Here is a 12,456-nt window from a genome sequence, read left to right as displayed (position 1 = left end):
TTATTCCAGAAATAAAGAATCACAGGAACTCGAAAATAATCCTGAAGTGATAGTTTTCACAATACGTAAACAATGATTGGTTAATCATTTGCATTGAACCCACTAAGTCCTGATCACTAAGTAAAAGATCTTGTTTAATTATTGTCTAGATGATTAGATCCTAATTTAAATAATTCCACTCATGAAAATCTGTAAATTTAAGAAAAGCAACGTAATCTAGAAAATCTAGGCTACTGCTCTTGTTATTGAATGAGGAAAGTGAAAAGGACAAGACTCGAGAAAGATTGGCTTCGGTTTTTATAAGATTATTTTATACTTACATGGCACTGTATATTTCGAAAAAGTATTTCAGGCCTGTAGTATAAAATAATGATGTTCTTTTTGAAGGCTTCAAAGAGATGCAAAGTTTCCTTGAAATCAGTTTGAAAAGATAACATCAATATAGACAGATCTTCAGCATCAGTGACTATAGTGAACCAATACCTTGCCGCTTACTTATCCACATTTTTCCCAGCATGACGAAAATTTAGAATGTATCATCTGCTACTGACAGAAGAGTTCTTGCAAAATTCAAGTGGTGAAATTCGATGATTAACAGTGCGGTAGATGTGATCCTAGTTTAGTCTTCACATAATGATTTTAGTATTTTTAGCAAAGTGAATTGAATGAATCAGCGCACCACTAGTTCTTTTTCTCATTTTTTATTTGCAGCCAGTAAATCTGAAAAATAACTATTGAAATGAAAAACCATATTTTTGAAGAATCTTGTAATTCCTCTACGGCAGACATTGATCGAAAGAATAAAACTTATCACGGTTATCTGTGATTTTTCAGGGCAATTAAATTATACAAATTAAGCTCAGAAAAACTTGACCTTCATGAACTTAATCCCCAAAATATGAGGTGAATTGTTTCGGTCCAGTTACATATTCAAATATCCAAACCTTATTTTGCCTCCAAATCATTAACTAGAATGAAAAAGGATCAGATACGAGGATAGGAAGAGGGGATATAATAGAATTTGTTTCAATGCTTTGTTTGCTGAACGGATAACAAGCTACTATACAAAATATATAAACATTTATATGTCTATCACAGGTTTCATTTTTTGTAAGGATGACTTCCAATCAAATTCCAGCTTAATGCTTTCTAATTCTGGTACTCAAATAATGACCATGCGAACAATTAGAAATTTAGATTGTTCGAATTTAAGTTGTACTAGTTGTTAAATTCGCGACTATTCTGATAGCATTTGACAAGCATGAAGTTAAGAAACTGTAGAAATCATGCATTATGACGAAAGAACAGTACAGCCGTTTTGCAATTTTCGCCGACAGTTGCTCTATCTTCTATTACAAAAACTGAACATTCATCGTTGTTGATCGTTTACTGTTTTATCCTTTTGATAATGAAATCATAGAAGCTGCATTTTCTTCCAAAATATAATAGTTAGCATACCTTCCCTATGTAGCAGCATTTCTTCCCCATCTAAACAAGAAGCAAGGAAATGGTACTTGAAGTTTGTTTGTCACAAATATGCCAATGAATCTAGAAAAACTAAAAGTGCACCATTTCGTTTGGGTACATAAACACTTGAGAAAAATGTTTTAATGGAAAACACCATTCTTTCTGAACTATCATCTAATTCTTTTAAAATTCATGAAGAAAAACGAAATTGCAAAGAACAAAATCACAAGAGATTTATATGATGGAAAACTTAATTAATCCATTGATGGTTTATGTGAATAATCATGTTTAACGGTCAGATACCTTACTACATTCACTTTATTATATTTTTGTCAGGATTTTGGAGACTGCAGTACCTGTAAAATCCTTACTTTTCGACATTTTAACTCTGCAAACGCGTCCCTTCGTGTTAATATCCCGTACTAACAAAAGAGCTGTAAATAGAAATACAAGGAAACAGCAATGCAATATGAAACGGATATTTAGATTAGCCCAAACAATATTATATGGCTCATGAGACTGCAAATGCTGTACTCACCCACAACGGTCAAGTTTAATGAGGAGCAAAAAGTTAAAGAAACAAAGAATCGGAATGCATCTGATGGAAAGGTTCTAGTATCTGTTTAATATTGCAACAGTTTACAAAAACACAGTAGACTTAAAATATGATGAGATGGCAAATTCGCTTATCATTACTACGTTCGGATCATACTAATAACCAAATACATTTGGTGGTAATTTAAAATATAATAATGCATATGGCAAAAATGCGTTGAAAAAATACGGCTAACGCAATCTGCTAAATCTGCCCCTAGAAACTCATGAGAAACCAGCTGTTTCGTTTAAAAATCTAACAAAATTTCAACTTTAAAAATAATACCTAATCCAAGATTCATCATCATACTGATTCGTTGGGATCATCAAAACTTCAGGCACTCAAGCTGAATCTAGAGTTTCACTACAGCGTCATCGCTATACTCCCTTACCGGTGTCATAAGATTATTTATATCCGTATTGTAAAATGAAGTTGTAGAATTTAAACGCTGTAAAAGTGAGGGGATGAACAGAACAAGAAAAATGAACATTTTGTGAGACAAATAATTAAATTACAAAGAAATCGGTGTCAGTATAGATTTCTGGCAGTTAAATCATAGCGCGTCAGTTTCCCGAAGAATTGGTACGTTAACGATGAAACAAACTATACAAATGTCGATTAAAACATTTTTGACGAATTAGATGCCCAAGTAAGTACCATTGTCCAATTGGCACTGCAATCTTTTATCGAATATCCTGCAAAAACGTATGACTAAGACTACTCAGATCATCCGATTTCTCGGTATACAGTTTAAGATATATATCTTTGGCAGTTTAAGATATATCTTTGGTAGTTTAAGAAAGAGAATTACGAATATTATTCAACCTTCATTGCCTCATACTTGACTCGAGACAACTAACATCTAACACCTTCAACATGCAAAAAAAAGAATCGTCCATGTTTCAGGAAAACAACAAAAATTTATTCGTTTTAAGATATATACTCATTAGCTTGACATTCGCTCTGAAGATTTGCAAACCTGCTTTTGAGATCAGCATAAAAAAGGCCTTACTTATAGGATTTGATGGAGGAATCCCAAATAAATATCTCATTCTTGATACGTGATAAATCGTATCCTTCTTTCTGCAGACTCATTTTTTTCAGCTTATAAGTACCTGTAACACGCACGAATCAGCAGTCTAAAAATAGATTTAAGATTTTTGAAAGCGCTGTTCATTTGAATTGTTCTTATATAACAATTCAATCGTTTTCCTATAAAGTTGCCGAAGTATTAAATGCAAAATTACGCATAATTTGGACCTGTTCGTTCGAAATCTTTGCAGAAGCGTAAAAAAATAGGAATAGCATAGGATGGAAGACTGTTCTTAAGATGATCGGTTATTTTCCATATCACGTCCTAAAAACAAACTATTAAGCTACGCACCTATTATTTATATTACCGAAATTTTTTTTTTATTTTTATTTCAGAAGCATGATTAGTGAAAAAAAAGACTAAAGGCCAACTTTTAAAAATTCGTCCTCTGCTAAAACGATGGCAGCCATACCAGCACGACCTTCTCTATCTGGAAAATTCTTCGAAAACTAAAGAATGAACAACACATTGAAAAAATGAACAATAAATTGAAAAAAGAATGAAAAATATATTGAAAAGTGACAAAAAACAAAAATAAATATAATATATAGAAAAGTATCACTACACCTACTCGGTATTTCGACACTATAAACAACAACATCCGTTACACATTTCAGAAGTTGTAAAATGCCTTCCACCTCCGTAGTACTAACATTTTCCCCTTTCCATCTAAAAAAATATTGCTCTATATTTTGATGAATAATTTTGAATTATGACATCAAAGATTTAGCAGCTTAATATACTTCCAGAAAAATTAATGGGTAAAAAACTGCAACAGTGGAAGATTAAAGTGATATCTGTCTTCCATAAATATAATCAAATGAAGGAACTAATAGTAAATCCCAAAAAAAAAACCTGTAAGTGTCGCCTTTTCGATCTTTGAAATATAAATATCCTAGATCATCCCAATATATAATATCGCCTGAGGTAAAAACAGCATCACCTTTGCGTAAAACATTCCTTATTATCTTCTTTCCAGTATCTTTCTCGTCCAAATACCCTTCAAAGCTGCAAAAATCCTCCATAATATAAACCAAAGCACAATAGAGAATGTTGAAATATTAAAAACCTTAAACTACACCATTTTCCATCCTTCACCAATCGATTACTGGAGCTTCCATATCAGAAAATAGATAAAACTACTTTTTTTTTGATTTTCAAGAAACGAAAAATAAGTAATTATAATAAGACAGAGAAAATCACCTAAGTAAAGGTTCATCTTTCATAATGACACCGACCATTTCACCAGTTTCACCAGGTTTACACGGCACACAAAACCCATCTTTTGTACGGATTAATTCACCGGTATCATCGTTAACTTTGAGTAAACGCACAGGATATAAGTACTTCACAAAAGGATGCACCGGAATAAAACCACATGAGCCGACACGATTATCTATATTCACTAAAAGTAACATGATTTACAAACTTTCGAAAAATCCCTAAGAAGCAAATAGTGTTTTAAAGTAACACTGCCTGAAGTTATTCAGCTTTCCGGAATTGTAGGGAAATTGCAATGTAAATCTCACCACCTCAAAGTGAATACTCAACTAAATGAATAATTTGATCATAGAAACTTTTTTTTGTCAAAAAATGAGTCCCCTTGATGAATTCTCAAACATTAATAAATTACGAGAACACACCAATGCTTGAATTGCCTTCTGTACTACCGTAAAGTTCACCAATTTTCTGGATACCAAAACGATTCACGAATTCTAACCAAATTTCTGCACGTAAACCATTACCAAACATAAGACGTATTTTGTGTCTCTTCGCTTCCACAATATCCTTTTGAGCTAAAAGATATCTGGAAGCAAGGGATATTCATCCCAAATCTCGAAAAAGTGAAAAAAAAAAAATTTGTTGATCCTCAGTATCATCAGTAACCACTATTTCTGCTCGAATCCTCTCCTCCCTCAACTTAAGTAAGATAGTATTTTGAGCTGTGTTAATCTTTAAATCAGAAAAAATTGTCTTCAGAAATAAGAAACCATTATGAAAAACTCCACCTGCAAATTTCACCGATATACTGACTGACATTACAATTATATTTGACACAATCTTTCCAAAAATTGCTTGCAGAGAATTTCTTCTTGATCACACATGTGCTACCTTGTAGCACCATCTGTCCGATACCAAGGATTCCTCCAGCGCTGTGATAAACTGGCATCATTACATACAAACGATCTGTTGTAAAGATCCCAAAGGACTTGGCTACACCTATCGCCATCCAGTAGTACCTAAATTTATGACGAAATAAAAGCATATTTATAATATTTCGAAAATGCAATATATTCTCGCATCATATTTGTGGATTTATGCTGGATTTATGCTTAGAGGGTTTCTTTTACACAACAGTACAAACAATGAGTTTACATTAATTCAAACTGGTGCTTTCTTAAAAGTATCTTGATGTGATATAATTCCAAATGAACTCTTATACTACCATCAAATGATTTGCATGGAAAAATTTTCTCTATTCGGATAAGTTAATTCCCAAGTTCTGGAACTATTAAGAGTAAGCGGATAAATGTTGATACAGAATTCACTTGCACATACCGGTAATGCTTTATGAGTGCCGGCTTAGGATTCCCTGTTGTTCCTGATGTGAATATATAGCAGAGTACTGCTGAAAAAAATAGGAATGTGAGTGAAAATAGTAACAGTGGGAAGAGAAATGAAACGATATATTAAAAAAGAATTTCGAAGGTAAATGTAAAACTAACAATGAAAAAGACGATAATAAGATAAATAAATTACATCTGAATATGGAACGGAAGAATTAAGCTGTAAAACTGCAAAATAAAAGCTCACGTGGACGAAATATTTTCCTGAATCCTTAATTAGATTTCAAGTTTCTTCAAAAAATTTGGTTCATGGCCATATAATTATGCATTAATATCGGGTATAATCAATCAGCAAAAGAGTACTACATTTATTCTTTATTGCCTTTCAATTATAACATTGAAGGAACAACATTACAATTTAGAAAAAGAAGACAAATGATGATATAGAAAGAAATGATTACATTTGAATGTTGGTTTTTCATTTGCGATTGGTTCCTCGGAGGAAATTGAAGGAATTTTCGTAGCCAATGATAAGATGCCATTTTCAGTATTACTGATATCATCTATGACATAAACTTTCATTTGTTTTAATTTCCCGGATGAAAATATATCTTCTAGTGCTGAAAAAGGCGAAGATTTTTGAGCATACATTTCCTTCATTTTGTTTCGAAAACTTTCCTTTCAGTGATCAGATCTTTATAACAGAATGCATGATGCGAACCAATGTAAAAGCAATCATATGACGAAAGAAGATAACTTAAATCAGAATAAACCAGTTATTTGTAACAAAGACCATTGTTGGACGCAAACCGAGAATGTCTGTCATTCATGACTTACGTGAAAGAATAGTTTTGTTTTTCAAAGTAATGACAACAAAAAACTCCTCGAGATTAAGCTCTTTACACTTTCCACGAGCAAATGAATTCTTTTACAAATTTCATTTGCTATTTGTCCTTGACTTTTTCTTGAGGTAAATTTGTTGCTTAATCCTACTGTAATTTTGCAGTCCAGTACTCCACTGCCAGAATGGTATTTTTGAATGTGTAAGTTTTGCATTAAGATTCCTTGACCAAGATCCAAAAAATCATTACAAATGACAAAAACTAACCAGGAAAAAGTGCACTGCTGGTGATAACAGACCTTGACTTCGAAATGCTGATTGAATGAGCAAGTGGTTCCGCCTTGAGATTTATATTCACCCACGAAGTGACAACACCTATCTTACTTAATCCGAGCCAGATGGCGGGAAAATCAGCACAATTTTCAAGAAACAATGCTATCACATCACCATTTTTATAACCTTGTGACTGTAAAACGTTTCTTTTCTCTTTTACTTTTATTTTGTTAGATTTTTGATTTTTTTTCAGCAACGTAATATAACATATATATTTGCGAATAACTGCGTTGGAACAAACCGCCATTAAAAGACTTTAATGTGCATAATAACTTCACAAAAAAAACAATGGACATGCTTATATTAAACATAATTTTGGAAAAAAAGTGTGACTGGTAAACAACCTGAAAATAGTTCGCATATTGATTGCACAGTTGATTCATTTCACGGAACGTGAACCTCCTGCCTGTATCCACTTCAACCAGCGCCTCCTTATCTCCATAATTTTTGACATTCCGCAAAAATATTTGATGTAACGGCTCATTAGTTTTCATATGTTTCCAAATATTCCATCTTAACCTGATCAGTAATATCAAACCACTGCAAATAAAAGAAAATATAAAGGTACTTTGCACTGACTTCAGGATCATAAAATAAATGATAAAAAAACACATTACAACAGAAAATAGAATTGTATATGCAGTAGAAGTAATTGTACATGTGCAGTAACCCATATACCATAAGAAATGAATAAAGTAATGATGGAAATGAATAAATCTTCCGAGCTGGTACATTTTATGGTAAATAATCAGTAGAGCTCAAAGAAATATGATCATAGATGAAAAAAATTTCATTACTGACAGTCATTTTCTTTAGCAATAACATCTAACGAAAAGGAAAATAATAAATTACTGGAATGGGTATTTTAAAATATGATTGCTAGTCTTTTAAAATTTGAAGTTCTGTGAAACACAACTTAAATATAGCTGTACTGGCTAAGTCATTTGTATCATCTTTAACTAACGCTCATAAATGCGATTATTTCTCAAATAATTCATCCACCAATCTTTCAATATTTAACATAATTTAAAATACAATTACTAGTTTTTCATAACTTAAAGTTCAGTACAACTCACCATAAATCTCTTCCAAATGTTGAACGGAGCTGAAAAAAATAGTGTGAAGTAAGGCACTGATAGATTAAATAAACGAAGAGGGCAAAGAATGTATATAATGACAGAGTGCATACTAATGATGACCAAATCCTTAATTCAGTAAAGCGCAATGTGCTGAAGTCAAACATCCTGCAAATAAATGAGATTTAAGGAAATGTTCAGTCTAGCAAGGATCCTCAGTTAATAAAATCCAGTGCAGTAAAAATACCCGAAAAGACTTAGAAATTGACATACCCGAAAAAACTTAGAAATTGGCATTAACACATTTAATTTAATGTAAGATAGCGAACTGACTGTTGAGAAAAGCTATGAGAACTGCTGTACTGTTTTCACAGAAAAATGGTTGTTTTCCATGAACGATACAGGGATCGTCATATAACATTGTTAGCATTAATTTCTGCTATACCTCTATATTTAAAGGCAGTAGTAAACTGTAGATAAAAAGGATCTGGAGTCAATATGTACGACAATGATAAAGGTGGTTTCCAGAAATTTCCCCGAACAGCTATCGGGTTTTAAAAACATGCAAGTTATTCGCAAAAATGAATAAAGTTCAATTTTTGCTAACAATTGCTAGCGGACCTCGATTACATCAAGTGATGTTAATAGTGAATTAAAAATAACCGACAGGTTTACTTAGTGACAAATCACTTGAAATAACAAAAAACTAATTCAAACAACAGTAATTCATGTGATAATTCGTTTGCTACCTCACTGGAGTAGCAAATTAATTGATCGAAGTAGAATGAATTACAGAAGACAGTAACCACTTAACCTTCAAGCACATATGATTGCTACACTTGAAGCAGTTTATTCGGAGCACCAGATCCTTCCTTAACACCCACCAAGCGGAAGACAGTACATCCATCCATCACTTGTTACCAAAATCTCACATTTTGAAAGGAAATTTTATATTTAGTAATTTTCAAAATCATAAATTGAAAAAAAAATGTTGGTATGGATTAGCATATAATATAATATGCTTATTTGTACAGCTCACTTTAGATCTACAAAAAAATAAAAATAAAAGTAAATCAAAATGATTTTACAAGGTTTAGTGTAAGAGATGAGTGATTAAAAACTTCGTAACATTTATCACAAACTGTATGTGTGCTTCAGAATCAAACGTCCAGTAAAAAATGGAATAATACTTTAGGAGGAAATCATTCGAAAATTCTATAATTCTTATCCTCCCAAGCAGTAACATTTTCAGTGTGCATTAAAACTGGAAAATTAAAGTGTTATCTCATTCATCTCTCCTTAATACTCAACATAATATTGAATATGGATGTTTCTGTGTCTCTGAACAAGAGCGCAGCTGATGAACCTAATAAGAACGAAAGGCATATCGAAAATTAGTTTCCACGAGCAGTATCAAATAATCGATTACCTGTTTCCTGGTCGCCTTTTGTGCCTCTATACAGCTGACTATTCGATATAAACATTGCGCTCCAATAACAAAAGACGTTTTCGAAATGCTAACCACACTATTCTTTAAATTTTAAATCCAATTCCGGCTAACAGTTATTTAGCCAACAATTAACCACATTTCCATACCCTTGGAGGAAGGAAAGGAATAACACTAGCAACAAACATAAAAAGAACGACAGGAATGCTAATAAATACAAACAGGTCGGTAGCCGCCGCTATAACAAACACGATTAAAAGTGATTCGGCGACTTTTGAGCCAATAACTAAAATTACATTTCGAAATAGTTCACGGGAAGGAATAAAATTATAAAAGAAAGGAGTGTTATTAAAAGTAACCCTTTTCTCTTCCAAAACTCCATTATAGTACCGATTTAATTATGTTCAGGAATAATGAATCCTCGTCAAATAATAAAGTCGTCTGTCCAGCTGAACATACAACAACGACTGCAAAAACAAGTAAAAGGAATGACAGAGAGAAAGAGGACTAGTTATAACGATAAGACAAATAAGAAATGAGAGACAAAAATTAAAAACAGTTAATGAAGGAGAAAGAGTAGCGACTTGATAATGAACTGTATACGTAACCTTTTCTTCGTAAAGTGAAAATGATCATATTGCTTAAAGTGTAATCAACAACATGTACTTATATGTTCCAGAACAGTTGAATAAGAGAAGAAATGACAAAAACAACATGATCAAGCACAAATAACTGGCGAAAGCAATAAAATTTGCGAAGTGTGACAAGGCTAAAACAAAAATTCCGATAGGATCACTAAAACATTGCTCATTTACAACTTGCTGACAGTTTTTCTGTATTATAATACTTAGGAATATTTCAAACCGTTATTTCCAAATTTCGCTTTCGGGATTAGCTGCGGAGACTCAAATTTAAAAGAGTAGATTTGGCAATTTCGAAATAATCCACAGATCAGCCTACGAATACTTCTAAGGAAAACGAATTTTTACGTAAATGCAGAGAGAAGGAAATGGACCAACAAATATGGGTATAAATATGAATGACGAATTTTCGAGATACCCAAAATTTATGTGTGGAAGAAAAGTTACTTCAAATTGAATCGACTGGCTTGACAATAACGGATGTCCTAGCGATAGTCAGGTGATTTACAATCCAAAAGCAGGCCATTATCATGCCTCAAAATTAGCGTGACAAAGATTAGCAAATTGCGAAACTAACTCAGCAAATTTCACGGATGGGAGTGAAGGAAGGAGAAGACTCTGAATGACTGTGAACGGTAGGAGAAAGTTTTGAAGACGGTAGGAAAGGCTAATTAAATCTTTGAAGTATTACTGAAACAAAAACTACGGAACCAAAAAAATGCAGAACACAGCCATGCAAAGCACATTGCGGTTCTACAAAAATTTTTTCAGTGACGACTCAGATCACTCATTCAAACTCAGCTACATTTATTCATTTGCAAAAAGCCTATTTTCGATCAATATAAAACTTCCATGAGCGAGATATACTTAAAATGCCAAATCACGTCAGTAAACTGTCCTGAGAAAAAATTTTAAGTGAAGATAAGCTTTTTCAATTTTTGTCTGCTTCCTACAAATAACGACACTGTCTCGTGGGAACAAACTTAGCACCTTGATAAATCCTCTATTGCAACTGCAGCAAAAAAATGAATAAATTTGACATAATTTTTAGGAGTTCTGTCTCAAAGGGAGAAATAACATACTTTTTTATAACATATTTCTTTTTGTTTTCGGTATGTAACGATTAAGTCTATCTTCAAAACTGTTGAAACATATGATGAAGAGGGTATGAGAAAAGTAAAAAGAGTAAGGAAGTAACGAAATATGTGGTATTACACTTGTGAGTAGTACTATGATGGAGGAAAATGCGTAGAATGCAAGGTTTTTATAGAAATAAAAGAATGAAAACAGGAATAAGTTGGACACTGTGAAGTATATGATAAGATGGATAAGATGGATACCGAACATTACGACATCCCATTATAAAGACGCTGACATAATTTTAATGTAATGCTACGAATTGTTTTCTTTTTAGGGGGAGTTCCTATCCAAACAATACCCTTTAAAAGGGAAAAAAATGACATTCCACCTAAAATTGTGGAAATCATTATCAGTGACAGACCTTAAAAATCGGGGGCAAGTTAACGAAAATCTGTGGAAGCAAAATCCGAAAATCATTCATGTCAGCGAATAAATTTGTTAAACAGTGGAGAGAAAAGAACGATAATACGACACAGCCAAGAATGTCTGTATGACAGGGCTTTGAAATAATTCAAAACTTCTACAGAAAAAAATTTTTCGCAGTATGACAGACTATTTAAAAATTCTTTTTTCGGCATTGCCATATGCCTCGAACGAAAACATACTAATAGTAATCTCATCCATTTCCTTTTCAGGAGTAATGACAAAAAAATGGATACTAAATGGTATCCATTAATCCTTCTTTCATTAAGGAATTCACTGCCCACTTTTGGGATGCATCCACAGTGATATTCACTTTTTTTTGCTGCAAATAAATAGAAAAGAGATAAACGAATGCAAAGTTTCTTTCTAGTCAGGCATGAAAACTACTTAACTGGATTCCGTGTACCCCTTAGGCAGAAGTAGGTGGGAAGGAGAGTAAAAGAGATGGAAGGAAGAAACCAAAGAAATGGTAATGACTAAATTGTCAGTGATATGCAATCAAGAACTAGGAGTATTGGTATGTGCCATTTACAGCTGTTTTTCCAGGTGTCCTAACTGTACTAATAATAAAGATAGGAAGAAAAGGACAGGTGTCGCCGATTTTCTTCAACCATGACGAAGACTGAGGATTATTTTTGTCTCTTTAGGTTGTAGTACCTCAAACTTGGGTAATTAAACCTTCATTACGATTATGAATACAACAACGAACCTGCAACTACGACATCGATAGAGCAAATTAATGACGAAAACACTAAGAACAAGAAGACCAAACCATACCTTATACCTTATATCCAACCAACCTCAATGACACATTTGCAAAATGAATTGGGGCT

The 12,456-nt window shown here is 32.9% G+C and overlaps 1 protein-coding gene across 1 annotated transcript; it reads right to left on the bottom strand.

Moving 5' to 3' along the window:
- Nucleotides 1–2,421: 2,421 nt before the first annotated feature.
- LOAG_05957 (AMP-binding enzyme family protein) lies at nucleotides 2,422–9,425 on the bottom strand. Its single transcript, XM_020447020.1, has 16 exons — nucleotides 9,402–9,425; nucleotides 8,787–8,899; nucleotides 7,973–8,140; nucleotides 7,241–7,436; nucleotides 6,831–7,029; nucleotides 6,184–6,342; nucleotides 5,715–5,784; nucleotides 5,165–5,395; nucleotides 4,799–4,962; nucleotides 4,359–4,560; nucleotides 4,011–4,163; nucleotides 3,727–3,824; nucleotides 3,527–3,585; nucleotides 3,323–3,419; nucleotides 3,075–3,177; nucleotides 2,422–2,757 (listed from the first exon to the last, which is right to left on the bottom strand). The coding sequence occupies exons 3-16, from the start codon at nucleotides 8,137–8,139 to the stop codon at nucleotides 2,700–2,702; spliced, it is 1,956 nt and encodes a 651-aa protein (XP_020302707.1). The 5' UTR covers nucleotide 8,140; nucleotides 8,787–8,899; nucleotides 9,402–9,425; the 3' UTR covers nucleotides 2,422–2,699.
- Nucleotides 9,426–12,456: the final 3,031 nt, after the last annotated feature.

Source organism: Loa loa (genome assembly GCF_000183805.2).
Source record: "Loa loa unplaced genomic scaffold supercont3.32, whole genome shotgun sequence".
Taxonomy (NCBI): domain Eukaryota; kingdom Metazoa; phylum Nematoda; class Chromadorea; order Rhabditida; family Onchocercidae; genus Loa; species Loa loa.
Note: the sequence above shows the minus strand (reverse complement) of the source record. Positions and strands in the feature narration are given on the sequence as shown.

What these genes read in the sequence shown, in the direction of transcription:
- LOAG_05957 (XM_020447020.1), bottom strand. Translation starts at nt 8,139, where the DNA reads ATGTTTGACTTCAGCACATTGCGCTTTACTGAATTAAGGATTTGGTCA. An exon ending in TGAAAAACCAACATTCAAAT is followed by an intron (nt 5,785 to 6,183) that starts GTAATCATTTCT and finishes TATTTTTTTCAG; the next exon opens with CAGTACTCTGCTATATATTC. An exon ending in TATATCGGTGAAATTTGCAG is followed by an intron (nt 4,963 to 5,164) that starts GTGGAGTTTTTC and finishes CCTTGCTTCCAG; the next exon opens with ATATCTTTTAGCTCAAAAGG.